We start from the raw sequence: 16,658 nt of genomic DNA, 5'->3' as shown, positions 1-16,658 counted from the left end.
CCTGCTTCATGTAAACACAGCTGAGGAAACTACTAGGTAAGCAAGTCCCAGGGTCAAATGCAAAATCATCACACAGAGAAGCAACCTGTGCAAAGCAGCAGGTGGAAACTGCTCGTCTATCCCAACGAAATACCATTAGAGGACTGGAATAAGGTAGAGTGGAAATGACACAATGGCCTAAGGGTGCAATCCTAGCCCCACTTACCTGGGAGTAAAGCTCTACTGAATTTAGTGAAACTAGCAGCTTATCCACACTTACCTTTCCAGACACGGTCCATCCTTTAAAGCTCCATGTCAGAGCATCATTTTTTTGGCTCTGGAGCTTTCCATGCAAAAAAACCGCTTTTTAGCAATCAATCCCAAAGAATCCCAAGAAATGTAGTTTGTTAAAGGTTCTGGGAAGTGTAGCTTTGTGAAGGGTAAACTACAGTTCCCAAGTCTTTAGGGGAAAATGTGTCTGATGTGGATGTGACCTTAGTCAGGATTGCTGCCTTAGCTGCACTATTGCAATGGAGCCTGCACCCAACCCTAAAGCAACATGTAGCTGGGATAATCAAAATGTGGTGTAGTGGTTAGAATGCTGAACTAGTTGCTGGGAGAGCAGGGTTCAAATCACTGAGCTCCTTGGAGAAAAAGTGGGATCTAAATGTAGTAATAAATAAATATTCCTTCCCTCCTCAACCCAGCACCTTCCCCTTCCCTTGCTGTTTGCCTGGTGTCAAATTTTATACTGTAAGGTGGGTGACAGTGTGTCTTAGTTTACAGAAGATGGCCCTCAGTTTGGAGTGCTGTTAGAGGACAGATCTCCTGTCTGAAAGGCTGTCAGGTCCAACACCCACTTAAAAGATAAGTTAAAGTCATAAAAGGGAGGGGGAGTTGCAGTTGCCCACCATGAGATAGCACCTAGACAGAGAAGGCACACTGGTCCCCCGGGGTCAGTCTTTCCCATCGCGATGAGATTTGGTATGTCTGTTTAAATTACAGTAGTTATTTCTAAATTTGCATCAAATTAGCATAGTATTTGCATCAAATTAGCACATGCAAATTTTATGCAAATACACACCCTGTTCCAGCATAAGTGGCCGCCTTAAGGACACAACAATAAACAACAACAACGAAAACAAGAAGACACTTGCTCCTCCTAATCTCAGGCGAGCAAATCCTGTGACTCCGCTAGTTGGCCACCAGAAGGAGCAGTGAAACCACGCTTCCTTTTTCCGCTCCTGGCTTTGCAGCTTTTGAAATAGTTTCACGTGATGGCTTGTCGTGTGACCGTGCAGCAGGCTCAATATGGCGGCCTCCATAGAGCGCCTAGTGTATAGAGTAGGCGAGGGGCAGCGACCGACTGCTTTGGTCGTTTTTTCTATGGTGCTGCTCCGCTGCCTTCTGGGAGTTCAGGGTCACGCCGGAGCTTGGTAAGTGCTCAAACCAGAGGAGAAGCCTTTCCACCTCTAAGCACCCTGTGGGCGCGGGGGCGAGAGTTTCCGGCTCTTCCCACCCCCGCCGCATTTAGCTAATCTTTAGCTGTGCTTGTACGTGAAGGAAACTCAGGTGATACGAGGGCCGAAGAGATCAAACTGAATACCCGGGCTGATGTCCCGTTGAACAAGTAACACTGCTTGCAAGGTAGTAGAACAAGGAGAGGATTTTGGAATAGCACCGTATTCCCCGAGTGTTTTTTTGTTTGTTTGTTTGTTTCAGGGTAGAGATTCTATATGCATACGCATACAAGTCCTTGCAGAGAACTTTTTTAATTTGGGAGAGCCTTAACAAAATGCTTTCATTCGTCTTATCCTGCCACATCAGTACTTCCCCATCTTATCACATTTGTGGATCTGGCGGCTGTATGCAGGAAGCTCTCCAGTTTTCTCAAACATTCTTCTTTGTAACTAAATTAGTTCTGTTCTAGAACTTGGTGGTAGTTTTGTCAGGCGGAAATGGGGGGGGGGGGAGTGAGACCTACTAGGACGGTTGCTTTTCATTTCCTCTGTTCCAGTTGCTTTAACACAGATTGAGTGAAGTTTTTTCCAGTGGTGGAGAAAACTCTGGGCACCTTAATTTCTGGCTCTCAGGCTGCATTAAAAGACACGTGAGTGGGGGCAGTAGTTTTCTTAAATCCACTGAGTGTTCCTCCATCTTCTTACACAATGTGGGTTTCCTTAGGATCTAGTTTAGCGCAGAACTGCCTACTTACAGATGTTCAGCCCTCAAAGTGTGCTTCCTCATCCAAGCACAAGCCTGATCTTGCCTGTCACCCTTTTGATTTCTGACCTGCGTAGTGGCAGTTGTTTGCAGTCCCTTGAGTCAGAGTTTCTTCTTTGGTCAGCCCCTCCCCTGGCCTATTTAGCTCGATGTTAAATGACACGCATGGGAAAAGAGCAAACTTAGTGTGTTTATTAAAGGTAAAGGGACCCCTGACCATTAGGTCCACTTGTGACCGACTCTGGGGTTGCAGCGCTCATCTCGCTTTACTGGCCGAGGGAGCTGGCGTACAGCTTCCGGGTCATGTGGCCAGCATGACCAAGCCGCTTCCGGCGAACCAGAGCAGCGCACGGAAATGTCGTTTACCTTCCCGCTGGAGCGGTACCTATTTATCTACTTGCACTTTAATGTGCTTTCGAACTGCTAGATTGGCAGGAGCAGGGACCAAGCAACGGGAGCTCACCCTGTCGCGGGGATTCGAGCCGCCAACTTTCTGATCAGCAAGTCCTAGGCTCTGTGGTTTAACCCACAGCGCCACCCACGTCCCTTAATGTGTTTATTACCTGAGCATTAATGGAACGGCTTTTAATGGCTCATTAGAGCTGCTTGTGGTGAAAGAGAGGCATTGTCTCAGAAAGATCTTCACTCCATGTAGGTGGAGAGGTGGTGTTTCCTAATGGATACCAGTCTTATAACAGATGGCATTTCTTCCACCCAAATATACTCCAAGCTCTAAATGCCTTCCTCAGTGCATCCTATGATAATTCAAAAAAGTAATCTAGAATTTAAGATTTCACAGAATAATAACATTATGTGGCTTGCATAGTTTGGAGGTGATATCTAGCTAGCAGGAGGTCCCACTCTGCAACTTTATTTGTAATTCAATGCTTTTCAGTTAAAGGAGTAGTAACACTGAGGACACCAGCTATCAGTCCATATTTAATTATATGGGTTTTGCATTTCTTGGCCCAGCTTTGTACAGATTTATTAGAAATTTGCTCCAAATAACATTTTGGGGTCAACCTTGTATCCGACATATGTTGTAAGGAAGCAAGGTGGTGCAAACAATTTGACAGGGCAAGCTAGTGAGTCTGAACCTGTATGATTCACATTGGAAACTTGCAAAATTTCAGGAATTCATTGAACGATGACCTATTACCACCGTATCTTCCACCTCGACACGGTCCGCGGCATCACCATCGGTACGTTCGGGACTGTCAAGCTCTCCGACACGGCAACACAACACATGAATCCTGGCCTAGCAATAATAGCACTGTCTTTCCACTGACCGTCACAAGCATCTTCATCTCTGACATCCCTCCAAAGGGTCAGAATAGTCGACATGTCTATGGCCATCTCACTACAGTGAGGGACCCCCTGAGGACGTTCTCTGTGCTGGAGCCTGGTGGGCCAGGGGGCTGCCGTAAACGCAGCCGAGCAACGGTGGAAGAGACTGCCAGGCATGGCAAGTGCCTTGTGGCCCAGAACGGAGGGTATTTCAACACAAAAACCGCAGAGTGCCTTGGGAATGTTGTGAGCGATGGGCATCTCATCCAGTCCTCCGGAGGGATTCAGAATGCTCATTTTGGCATCCGGAAGGATGGCACTCTAGTCTTTGGGTAAGGAATCAGCAACTCTTCCTTTTAAACCAGGTGTTGGGAGCTGGAAATCACATAGTACCTGTCAGGCCATTGGGCCATCTGGCTTAGCATGGTCAACACTGACTGGCAGTGACTTTCTACGATTTCTGAAATCCTAGAAAGCAGGGGAGATACCATGATCACAGACTTGGAGTTTGGAAGGGACTACGAGGGTCATGCAGTTCAACCCCCTGCAATGCAGGAAACTTTCACCCAGTGTGGGTCTCAAACCCACAACCCTGAGATTACAAGTCTCATGCTCTTCCACCTGAGCTATCCCTCAGATCATGGTAAACTGTGAACTTGGAAGGGACATTGGTGATCACACTTAGCTCAACCCACTCTTCAGGGCTGGGTTTGCAGTGCAGAGTATACTGCAGCATCCCTGATGGAGAGCCATTCAGCTTCTGCCTCATAGGAGAGCTCTATCACCTCCTGAGATAGCCTGATCCACTGGCCATTAAAGCTGTATTATACCACAGTCATGGCTTTTGCCAGAGGATCCTGGGAAGTGTGGTTTATGAAAGATGCTGGAAGCGGGCCCCTTTTCCCATCACAGAGCTACAATTCCCAGAGAGGAATTGTCCTTTAAATATTTTCAAATGCCGCTCCCTCCTTATAACATGGCTCCTCTGTTGTCTTTTCCAGCTACCTCTCTGAGGAGGACGTGTTGGCTAAAGACAATCCCTTTGTGCAGCTTGTGAGTGGGGTGGGTTGGCTCTTGCGAGATGGGGAGGTCTACGTGAATCAGAGTCGGGCGGTGGAATGTGACGAGACGCAGGAAACAGGTAAATGTGGGGAGGGGGCCTGTTCCTTTTGTCTGCCTGATGCACTGGATGGTCAGAAGGGGAGGAGGAGCGATAACAGGGGGCGTGTATTGATCTGTCCATAATGGGAAGCACCCACAAGGCTTGGTAGCCACCCAAGACTAGAGAGGAACTGATGTGCCTTGCATCTTTTCCTTCAGTCCACTGCCTTTCTGTGCCCCCCCCCCCCTGCTTTCTGTGCTGCTGGGTGGGTGAAGAGCTATGGGATTCACTTGGTTCCTCTGGTGAGTAAGGCTTGGGCAGGGGAAGAACATGTTCCATGAAGGTCCTGGCATGACCTAGCAAGCCCTAGACCACCCCAGGCTCAGCAGGCTCAAGGCCAAGGCTGTCCATGGCCCTAATGGAAAAATTAAGATATAAGATGTAAGCATTAGGAAAAGGTAATCAAAAAGACAAGTGGTGATTTGTGGTACTGTTTAATTGAATTTGTATGCAACAAAGAAAACCATTTTGCACCTCCTCAAACACACCGGTGACTTGTGGTTAATGGACTGCAGCTAATCGTATTAATTTTTATTTCCTTCCCAGAACCAGATATCTGGTTTTTTTAATGTTCTTTCATTATAATCACCATGCCCACGCTTCAGCGAAACTGAATTCTTGTATTCTCTCTTCAAATGATTCATTACATTTATGTTTCTTGTCTGTATGCTCATGAAAATTAAATACATATGTTTATATATGGCAAAACAAAAGACCAGAGCTGTGATGGTACCCAGCTTAAAGCAGACAGTATTTAAGAAAACAAAACATGCTTACACCATTCTGCTGCAAGGAGAGCTTTTGCCCTATGATTTGTTTTTTTTTAAAAAAAACATCCTTGTAGCAGAGTGATTATGTTTCTCAGCTATTTGTACTCTGTCTCTCTTTCTCCCCACCCCTTTGTGGTAGGTACGTTTGACAAGTTCATCAATACTGTGTCTGCCAGGACAGCCGTGGGGCATGACAGGCAAGGACAGCTGGTGTTGGCGCACTTTGATGGGCAGACACATACAAGGGGGTAGGTCTGTGTAGTTTTTTAAGTCGTTCCTCCTAGTGGGGCAGGTGATCCATGCCTCAGATTGAGCTCTCCTTGTCTCCTTGATGTGTTGTAGGTCAGTTTTCCTTTTTTTATTTAAGTAACAATTCAGGAGAAAAGTTAAATAAGGAATCCAACTGTAGGTGTCTGAGGAATTTCCATCCTATGACTCAACAAAGAGTGATGAGATTTGGGCATAACACTAAGCCGTGGTTCAATAAACCTTGGTGTAGGGACACTTGGTTCTGGTTTGTTTAGCAAACTAAGGCTTAAACAATCCCAGAGGACTTAGTGTCATGTATGAACCAGGCCTGCCTAGCACCAGACAAGTATGATTCTTTAATGTATCCCGGTTTGCTCATAATGCTAAGAGGTTGGTTTGCAAACCTTAGTTTATGTTAAGCACAGTAAACCATGGCTTACAGGATAAGGCACTGGGGCAGGTTCAGATGATTAAATTAAACCACAGTTTAGTTAACCAGGCCTATATGAAAGAGCCTTCTTTTTTTAATGACCTGAATTGACCCTCATCTTAAAGAAAGCAGAGCCAGGTTTGGAAGGTTGGTTACTGTGGTACGTGAATTCTCTCTCACATGAAAATATATGGTCGTCCCCACCAACCCAACCCTCAAGCTGTTATCTTGTCTGTGCTACAGTAATCGCTGGTTCTCTTTTCAGGGCTGCCCTAAGACTTCTCACTGCCTGAGGCAGATGGTGAAGTCATGTACAGAAGCCTAGCATACAAACAGTTTAATCTTGCATTGACACTGTTAATGTGCCAGAACATTCCACTACACACAAGGACCACAGGCTAGCGTGGCCGGAAACAGAGCATGCTCATCCAGCCCTAACACTTAACTTCCGCTCCCTGCTCTCCAGCATTTGCCTCTTTCCTCCGCCTAAGGACAGGGCAGGCCCTTACTCTTCTTCCGCCTATGCAAGGCATCTTCTCACAACTATCTGCTTTATCGTTTGCACAGCCTCAGCCTTTGGGATATGGCTGATTTCCTGAAGCAGCAAGGCGTCGTCAATGCCATCAACTTGGACGGCGGAGGGTCTGCAACCCTGGTCTTGAATGGAACGCTTGCTAGTTACCCTTCAGATCACTGGTAGGTGCTGTCGCTGTTTGCTAAAGGGGAGCTTGACCCTGTACTCGTGGACAATGCAGAAAGAGCCCCCTGCTGTCACACTTCTGGTCCTGAAGTGGCCAGGCTATGTCACACTTCTGGTCCTGAAGTGGCCAGTTTTCTGTGGGTCTGCATCAGTGTCAAATGAAGTTACTACAGCTGAGAAACCTCACTGTTTCTGCCAGCATTAAAGAAGGGCCAGGATGCGTACTAGGGCTTAGCCTGGCTGTTGTTGTTTTTCTTTGGTGCAATCAGTATTTCTTTCTCCCCAGTGAACCTTACCCCATGTGGCGCTGCCCTCGGCAGGTTTCGACTATCCTGTGTGTCCACGAACCAGCCTGCCAGCCTCCGGACTGCAGTGGGCATGGGCACTGCGTCCTTGGGGAATGCCAGTGCGACGGAGCTCTCTGGAGAGGACCAGCATGCGATGTCTTGGACTGCGGCCCTTCCAACTGCACCCTGCATGGAATCTGTACAGAAGGCAAGGCCGCATAGGCTGGGGGAGAGGTGTGAGCATGTGGGCCAGGTAGAACAGGTGCCCGGCCTCCAAGTCAGGGCTGCCTATAGAGATGGGGCTCTCGAAAGCACATCACTAGTAGCAAGTAAAAGGTAAAGGGACCCCTGACCATTAGGTCCAGTCATGGCCGACTCTGGGGTTGCGGCGCTCATCTCGCTTTATTGGCTGAGGAAGCCAGCGTACAGCTTCCAGGTTATGTGGCCAGCATGACTAAGCCGCTTCTGGTGAACCAGAGGAGCACACGGAAACACCGTTTACCTTCCCACCAGAGTGGTACCTATTTATCTACTTGCACTTTGACCTGCTTTTGAACTGCTAGGTTGGCAGGAGCAGGGACCGAGCAATGGGAGCTCTCCCCGTCACGGGGATTCGAACCGCCGACCTTCTGATCAGCAAGTCCTAGGCTCTGTGGTTTAACCCACAGCTCCACCCGCGTCCCTACAGCGCCCTTGATTTGGAGGCTGCCTATAGAATTAGGTTCTACAAAGCACATTGCTAGTAACAAGTGGGACTCCTGCCTAGACTGTTTCTGAGCAAATTGGGGGTTTTAAAAACCCTTGGATATATAGCAGGGGGTGCTTTTTCACTCCTCTTTTTCTTTTGGTTAAAGGCAGCCTCGGACTAACCTGTTCTGATTTGTTAGGATGCTGGCTCTACCATTGGGCAGAGTGAAGCAACTTCTTGGTATCCAGCATAGGAGCAGTGGTGGCAGTTTCCCACCTACTCCTCCTGAATCCCCTGTCTTGGAGGACACAGCTGTGTTTACCCCCCAGGCTCCCCTTCGCCCCCTAAAGTGGCCTTTGGCTTTTAACTCTCTGTTTCCTTTATGTGTTGGTGGGTTTGCTTGTTTTTAATTAGAACTGTCTTTTAGACTTGTTAATGCTGTTTTAATGTATTTATGTGTTTGTTACTTTCTTCAAATATTTTCAGTTGCTTTGAGTTGTCCATGAAAAATAAGGTGACTAATTTAATAATAATATTCCCCAAATGTCTTCCGTTTCCCCTTGGCCATGGCTTATCTGAAAATCCCATGTTCTGTCCTTTGCCGGCACTGGTGTCTCTATTCCCGGTTGTGTCACAACTTACCTCTCTGTGCCCATGATCTCACTGCTCCAAAATCACATCCATTTCTTCTTTCCCCCTTTATTGCAGAGGGATGTCTTTGTGATGCTGGCTGGAAGAGCCCCAACTGCAGTGAAGGTAGCTGGATTTCCTCCCTAACAATCCTTCCTTTGGAGAGTTGTGTGTGTGTGTGTGAATATTTATTTATTGCATCAGTTTGTAACTTGGGGAAAAAAATTGCAAAAGTTAGGGCAGCGTTTGCCAACCTAGTGCCCTCCAGTGGTCTTGGACCGCAAGTTCCATCGGCCCCAGCCATCGTGGGGCAGAGTATAAACTCAAACAAAACAAAACAAACTTTTCACCCTTTGGCCAAATAATAAGCTGAATTGTTACAGTCCTTGAAAATATGCTGCAGTTGATTGAACTGGCAGTAGCTGTTTTTCTCCAGTTTTATTGATTTTATTGCCTTGTTCTTCTTTTATTGCTTTCCTTTGTGTTCCTTGCTCCAAGCATTCTTTGGTCAGGATAGAAATTAACTACGGTAAATATATATTTCCAGGGCAACTTACAACGTGATTGACTTTTCTGTCTTGACTTTGCTACATGTGTTGGGGGGGGAGGCACTTTTGGTGGCCTGCATTGTGGCCACCAAATGCTGAGTTTTTTATTATTATTGTGATTTATTGCAAAAGAAGGAGGAGCTTATGCAAACTGCAGAAATGACATGGGCTGCATTTTCTCTTCCTGGGACAGATGGGGATGGAGAGATCCACAGCTCCCCCCTTATCCAGCTTACTCGTGTCCATGCAAGGTCCTTACCATCTGTGTTACCAGGCTAGTGCTTAAATGTAAGGTTGGAATAACTGTGTGTGTGACCCTTCGTAGCAGGGAAAGCCAGCAGGTGTTCTCTCGCTGTTCTTCTTGTTGGACTCCAACTCCCATCAGCCCCAGCAAGTGCAGCTTGTGGCCAGGCATGATGGGAGCGGTAGTCTAGCAACATTTGGAGGCTGCCATGTTGGCCATCCCTGCTTTACAAGGGAGGGGAGCAGCTCACTGGTAGAACATGTGCTTGGAATGCAGAAGGGTCCCAGCTTCAATCCTTGCCTTGTATCAATTGTCGGTATATAAATACATCTATAAATAAAAAATCCTGGCTTCTGTGGGGGAAGGCTGGTCTTTCTGAAAGCATGGAAGCTGCTGCCAATCAGTGCAGACAGTACTGAGACAATTTAACAAATAGTCTACTTTGATATAATGCAGTTATACTGGGGCTTCCCTTGCTCTTGACCTGGAAGCTGCAGGCAATGCAGAATGCTGCTGCACAGCTGCCCATGGGACTGACACCCCACCAGCATATAGCACCTCTGCTCAAAGATCTGCACTGGCTTCCTACCAGGCCAAGTTCAATTAGTTTCTTACTGTTAGTATATAAAGCCCTTAACAGCTTGGGAGCAGTTTACCTGCGAGATCGCTTTGCCCTATATAAGCCCACTTGACTGCTCTGAACTGGTCCTGTTAAAAGTGCCACATAGTATTTGTTCAGCATTTGTAAGAAATCAGCGTTTTAGCATGGCAGAACCTTCGCTTTGGCTCGCACTATTGACATCAGGCAGAGTACTTACAGCGAAGGCACCTTTCTGGCGCCTACTAAAAACATTTTTGTTTAGACAAGCCTACCCACACCTGTGGAATGCTGGCATGTGTATTCATTAGGCTTTTAGCTTATTTCTGAAGGTTTTGAATTGGTTTTTAACTGATAATTTTATTGCTTTATTCTTTTTTTGTAAAGGATTTCAGGTTGTTGGGTTTTTTTTGTAGGATGAAGCGCTGTATATAATTTTTGCAAAGCAAATAAACAGTAAATATATATTCCTCGCCACCCAAAGTCCTGATGGTGTTTTGCATGTGGTCTCCTCCCTCCCTCCCTCTGTCTCTTCTGCCGTAGCCTGTGCTCCTGGTTCCTATGGTGACGGCTGCCTTCAGAAGTGCCTCTGCCTCAATGGTGGTGCCTGTGACCCTGTCCACGGAACTTGCAATTGCTCAGCTGGCTACCAAGGCACGCATTGCGAAGAAGGTGAGAGATTTGTTTATTTTAACTTGGCTGTGGTGATAATGTATTTGCTCTACTCCTTTCTTGCCGAGTTAAAGCTTGCTGGTTAAAATAGCACTGTCTGCACCTGGTACTTGTGTCTGTCACTGCTCCCCTCCCAGCCTTTATAATTCCTTAATGTGCTGTGGGGAGGCATGCTTTGGGCTCCAAAGAAATTGGCTCCAAATAAATTACACACTGAAGACAGTGTGTAAATGGGCGAAGAAAAAGACAGTGAAGAAATGGGTGAGTTAGCTGACAGGAGAGGCTAAGTGGAGCCAGCTAGTGGATGGAGAATGTCCAACCTTTCCACATCTTCTTTGTTTGCATCACAGATTCTACACACAGTTCACAGTTAGACTGTGGAACTCACTGCCACTGGAGGCAGTGAGGACCACCAACATGAATGGATTGGACAAATTCATGGTTATTAGCCACAATGGCTCGGTTCTGCTTCCACAGTCGGGGTATTCATGCTTCTGAATACCAGGTGCCAGAAACCACAGGAGAAGAGAGTGCTCTTGCACACACGTCCTGCTTTCTGGTTTCCCTACAGGTATCTGGTTAGCCTCTGTAATAACAGCTTGTTCTGGGCAAAGGTAGAAGGGCTTTGCAAGCCTTGGCAATCAGCTGCTCATCCGTGCCTGAAAACCCTGCTATAAGACAGAGAGCCAGGCCTGATTCTGACATGTGTTTCTCTGGCCTGCTTGCTGTTGTGTAACCCCCAACTTGTCTTCCCTGTGATTGTTTTCTCAGCCTGCCCCAGCGGATGGTACGGGCCAAACTGCCAGGATGCCTGTCCCTGCCCAAACCAGCGTCCTTGTGATCGGAAGACGGGCAGTTGCAACGTTTCTGCTGACTGCCCCCTGCCTGACGACGTAGACAGAAGTAAGTGGGTCAGGGGCCTCGTGACTCAGGAGGAGACACAGCCTGAGCTTTTCTTTCGGAAGGTTTGGCCCTTGGCCTTTTTGCTTCCTGTTTAAAAGGGTCCTGGAAAGATAGAAAGAGGCCTTATTTTGACTCTGGCTCATTGGCCCACCAATCTCAGTATTGTCTTCCCTGACTGCCAGCTGCTCTCCAGGGCTTTGGGCAGGGATCTCTCTCATGTTGTGGAGGGGGCTGACTAAAAATCAGCCCTCCTGCCAGGGAAATATCTCCTCACTCATACATATATATGAAGCAAAGCTTTAATAGTAGAAAAGTGTAACATGCTGACTGAGAGAAACAAAACATATTGAGGCAAGTGACAGGTAGCCTTTTCTAAACAGACAACCTGAAGAAAGGGGCCAATTCTAAAGTACAGCATAAAAGCCCTGCTCATTAGAGGCCAGGTATTCTATTGATCAAATTAGGCCTCAGTGCTTTTCCTACATCTTAGCCCAGGCATAGGCAACCTTGGCCCTCCAGATGTTTTGAGACTACAATTCCCATCATCCCTGACCGCTGGTCCTGTTAGCTAGGGATCATGGGAGTTGTAGTCCCAAAACATCTGGAGGTCCGAGGTTGCCTTTGCCTGTCTTAGCCCTACCTGGAGATTGAACCTGGAGGCTTTTGCATGTGAGGCTGTTGCTCTGCCTCAGCCATGTGGTTCTTCCCTGTGGTGTTATACTTGGGACAGCTCTTTCTCTCCCTCACACCCCGGAGGGCTGCTGCCAGTCAGAATAGTGGTACCATGTTGAATAGGCCCAAGAGATTTGATGGCTTCATATATCCCAGCTACCCTCTTCTTGGTCTACATTCCAGAGTACCTGTGGATTTTGGGGTAGCTTTCTAGTGGTGCAACGTACAAGGGAAGACGACGGATCAAAAAGCTGTAAGAAAGGGGAAATGGGACGATGCCACTGTATAGAAAAGTGGGGTGGGAAGCGGACTTTATTCCTGGTGCGTTTCAGGGGTGCCTCTTTCCCAAGGAGTGTAAACACTGTAAACTGAGGCTTTGAGCCAGGTGAAGTTAAGACCTGCTTGAGTCCCATTAGAAATATCAAGGGTGCTTAAGCTCCAGTTGCATTGGAACCAAAGTTACTATGTCTTGATCTTTGAATGCTTGCTGAAGATTACAGATTACAAATGGGTCGAGTCTGATGGAATGTATGGATTCTTTGAGAAGGAATTCCTTGAAACAAGTTAGGGCACTAGGGGCGTCGTCTCTTTTTTGTCGCCACCCCCTTACACCGTTGTCATCTGCCTTTGTCTTGAACAAACTGTCCTGCCCATCCCTTTCAGGACAGCAAGAGAAATCTAGACTCTTGATCTGATGTGACAATTAAGCCTTCATGGATCCGTTCCAGTCTATTTGCTGCATTGGAGATTTGCCTTGTCCCTTGTGCTTGGCAATTAAGCATCTAAATGCCCCCCTCTCTCCCTCTCTCTCACAGGGCAGTGCTTGCTGAAGGCCGATGAGAAAGGTGTGCTCCATGGGTTTACAATGTAAGTTGTGTGCTTTGTGTTTTTGTAGTGTGCTTGTGTGTTGTAATATTTTCTAGCCTCCTGTAATAGAGCTGGTCACAGAGTCCTAGTCTACAAGGCCCCCTCCACCTCTGCATAGTCCAGCCCCTTGCCCAGTGCAGGCAGTATAGATCACCCCCAATAGACAGCTGTCCATCCTTATCAGGACACAAGAAGGGGTCTGCTGGATCAGGCCAGTGGCCCATCTAAACCAGCAACCCTGGTCTCATGCTTGCCAGCCTGATGCCTACAGGAAAGCTGCAAGCAGGAGCTGAGCACTCTGCACCTGCAAATCCCAGAAAGTGGTATTCAGAAACATTACTCTGCAGGTGGAGCATAGCCATGGCAGCTGGTAGCCTTTGTTAGCCTTTCCCTCCATGAATTTGTCCAATTCTCTTTGAAAGCTATCCCAAGTTGTTGGCCATCGTTGCCTCCCCTGGGAGCAAATTCCATAGTTTTAATTATGCAGTGTGTGCCTCTGCTTTGAAGAATCTGCATCATGGGAGATGCTCACCACCTCTCTAGGGAATCGGTCCCATTGTCCATCTGGCCTTGCCATCAGGAAGCTGCTTTTAATGTTCAAGCGCAGTCTCTCCTCCTGCAGCCGAAGGCTATTAGTTCTAGCCTCGTCTGCTGGGACAAGTCTATTCTAGCAAAGTGATTACAAGGATGAAATGGGAATCTCTTGACTTCTATTGTCAGTTCGCAAGCTGGTGTGTTAAGGCACTGTAAACATGCTGATTATTATTTTCATCAGTTAACATTATTAATAGTATTTTTATTTTGTTTGTTTTTTTTACAGTAAGGAATGGTTTATAGTAGTCTTATCTGTGCTGCTTCTGGTTAGCACCGGTTTCAACATAAAGCACTTTTGCTGCAGCAGCTCCACAGGCCGGCAGAACTATAACGGTTACTTCTCCAGGCGTCCCAACAGTTCCCACTATGAACTATTAGGGAAATCAAGCAGTTTTCCACTTGCAGGAGGAGAGAATGAAGACTACACAGAAGACACAGAGACCTAACACAGATGCCTGTGATCCTTTGATGTGAGAACCAGCAGGAGGCCCCATCCATCACTCTTGTGCGATGATACACTGTAGTGGAACCTTCCAGAAGGAACTAGTGACTTCCACGTAGAACTTGACTACTGCTCCTCTCATTGGCCTCGCCTAGGGGCAACGGACCTTTTCCCAGTCCAAGGCCCCATATTCCCATCTGGAAACCCCCAGCAGTGAGCAGGGCCTAAGGCGAAAGAGGGCAGAGCAGTTAACCCAAGTTTTACCTTTTTGTGTACTGTAGGCTAGTTTCCACAAACACACCTCTGTATCCTCCATTGCGCTAAGCAAGAGGGAATATCAGAGTTAAAGGACACATTTCAGCTGTCAAAAGAAACATCTGGGGAAGTGTGGGGCTTGGGGAGAGGGGTTGCGCCGTGAGGAGGGTCCTGACGGACAGATAAGAGAAGGATAGATCTGGCCTCCAGGCCTGAGGTTCTCCACCTCAGACCCATCCTTTCCAGAATGAGCCACTGCCCTGCCAGATGTTTTAGGTTGGGGAAAGAAGTCTAGAAGTTGCTGGAGCTGGCCTTGACCTCTCTGCTGCTCCAGTAAAGGACTCCAAATAGAATCCCCTGCGCATAAAAACAACCACCACATTACAGTATGGACTCCAACTCCCATCACTCTCAGCCACCATGGCTGATGGTCACAGATGAGGCAAGTTGTAGCCCAGCAACAGCAAAAGGGCTGGAGGTTCCCCACCTGCGATGTGTCATGAGCCAAAATGGCTCATGTATAACTACCAGTTTTTCCTTGCTGATAACAGGTGGATATAGCCAAAGTGCAGAGTGGGGCTGTTTAAAAGCCTTCTTGCAAACAGCCCTGTGCTGTTTTGCAGAGGCTGCTGCCTTCCTCTCTTTCCCATGCCCCCTTGACAGCCCAGATCCGGCCCAAGCCTGTATGCCTCTGCCCCATTCCCAACTGGTTTGGGATCCAGGCTTGGGCCGGATCCAGGGGTGTCAAGGGGCAGGAGAAGATTCTGGGTACATCCTTACTAATTTCTTTAAGTGGTGGTTGCAGCTTTCGCTGGGAAGACTAATGGGCTGCTTCAAAAATAAACCCTAGTTACAAATTAACTGGCTTGATGCAAATGAGCAGTGTGCTGGTTCACAGTGCTCATTACTTGTTCTTGTATTGCTCCAGTCTGTGCCATGCTGGGGGGAGACGTACCAGAGCCTGGTTCAGCATCACATGTTGAGAATTAATAATGAAAAGGGCTTCACTGTGAGGAATTTTACTTCCAACTCTGGTTATCAGAGTGCTTGACTCTTAACGCCTTAAGTATGATGGCCTAAGTTAGGCCTATAGCGTACGATCTTATGACAAGTTTTTTAGTAATATATTTTGTAAGATGTAGTTGTGGGTGGGGTTGCCTTCCGATAATTTATTTTAAAGCAGAAATTAAGCCTGTCTGGGCCTGAATACACAAACCACTTTTTCTTTCTGTTGCACTTTGCCTCTTCCTTCGTAATGCCAGGGGTCTTTGGCAGCCCATGTGAAATGTTGTGCCATATTTTAAATTGTGTGTTTTGTTAGCTTCAAAAGTTGAAGAACAATTGCAGCAACCATCCATGTTTGGTGCAGGGATATACTTTTTATACAATCAGGACTATATACTTTTTACACAATAAAGTGACATTTTTTCCTCTTGAGTTATGAATGTTGTCCTTTGACTACCTGAAAGAGGGTGCCAAGACTTGGCATTGTTTCCAGATGCATAGTGACAAGAGTCTCATCCATTTTTACATGGTCCCCAGATACCTTAAAGCCTACATACAAAATTGGAACTCTACAAAGGTTCAAATGCACAAAAATACTACTTTATTTTAGATCAAAAATTAAAAAACACATCTTACTAAAAACTTCCATCTTACTATAAATTACAAACAAAAACTCTAGCAATGTAGTTATGTGTTAAGGCCACATTTGAGATACTGTAGTGGAAACATTAATTGTTTCACTGCCTGGTGTATGAGCAATTCCATTTCTATCAGCTTTGCACCTCAGAAGCAAACTATTGCCCAATCATCTGTGGATTCTAAAAAAACACAAACATTTGCAAAATCTGAATTAAAAAAACACTCTAGAACATCCCTGATAATACTCCTTAAAAATATATTTCTTTCTGAAAAAAGAAAGGCAAATTTGTGCTCACAAAGTTTACACTCAGTGTTTATCCTTATCATGGTCATGGCTGATTTTTGTGTGTGATTTTATGTTTTGCCACTGTATTTGCTGAGAGAATACAGCAAACTGCTGGAGTGTGTGTGTGTGTAATCCCTTCTGGTTTTCATACAGTCAACAGAAAACTTAGTAAAGAGAACGATAAAATCAAATTTTAGTATTGGGACAGATGAGCGAGGAATAATGAACCCATTTCGGTCTCTCTTTTTGGGGGGAGAGGAAGTAATGCTCAATGTGTACACATTCTTAATGCTAAGAATCAAGAAACTCATCCTAATCCATATGTACAGCAAAATCGCATTTTATACACATTTAACTTGCGTGATTTGAACCTTACGCAGTTGAAAACCAGCCAGTTGAAATCAAATTGCTTGCACCCATGATGGGAGAGCTTAAAAGCTCCTTTTGCATAAGGTTTTCCTTGCCCAGAAAGAGCTTTTAAGCTCTCATACTTGCTTACTGGGTTCTGGGAAGTTCTTCTGGGGGAGT

General features: G+C 46.4%; 2 protein-coding genes across 3 annotated transcripts in view; one reads left to right on the top strand and one right to left on the bottom strand.

Moving 5' to 3' along the window:
* Window positions 1–1,238: 1,238 nt before the first annotated feature.
* Window positions 1,239–15,637, top strand: NAGPA (N-acetylglucosamine-1-phosphodiester alpha-N-acetylglucosaminidase). 2 transcript variants are annotated; one of them, XM_083474913.1, is made up of 11 exons: window positions 1,239–1,415; window positions 3,336–3,821; window positions 4,491–4,630; window positions 5,561–5,669; window positions 6,668–6,796; window positions 7,087–7,295; window positions 8,484–8,531; window positions 10,339–10,467; window positions 11,239–11,370; window positions 12,858–12,909; window positions 13,730–15,637. In XM_083474913.1, the coding sequence occupies exons 1-11, from the start codon at window positions 1,291–1,293 to the stop codon at window positions 13,947–13,949; spliced, it is 1,779 nt and encodes a 592-aa protein (XP_083331039.1). In that variant the 5' UTR covers window positions 1,239–1,290; the 3' UTR covers window positions 13,950–15,637. The 2 variants fall into 2 exon arrangements, with proteins under 2 accessions (XP_083331039.1, XP_083331040.1); XM_083474914.1 differs by having other exon boundaries at window positions 1,249–1,415; window positions 11,239–11,364; window positions 12,852–12,909.
* Window positions 15,638–15,783: 146 nt separating this feature from the next.
* Window positions 15,784–16,658, bottom strand: part of WDR90 (WD repeat domain 90) — a 44,320-nt gene continuing 43,445 nt past the window's right edge. Inside the window, exon 44 of the mRNA XM_083474912.1 lies at window positions 15,784–16,023. Coding sequence (XP_083331038.1) covers window positions 15,989–16,023 — 35 coding nt within the window. The 3' untranslated portion in view covers window positions 15,784–15,988. The remainder of the gene's footprint in view (window positions 16,024–16,658) is intronic.

This window comes from Podarcis liolepis, assembly GCF_965112155.1.
Source record: "Podarcis liolepis genome assembly, chromosome: 14".
NCBI classification, from domain to species: domain Eukaryota; kingdom Metazoa; phylum Chordata; class Lepidosauria; order Squamata; family Lacertidae; genus Podarcis; species Podarcis liolepis.
Note: the sequence above shows the minus strand (reverse complement) of the source record. Positions and strands in the feature narration are given on the sequence as shown.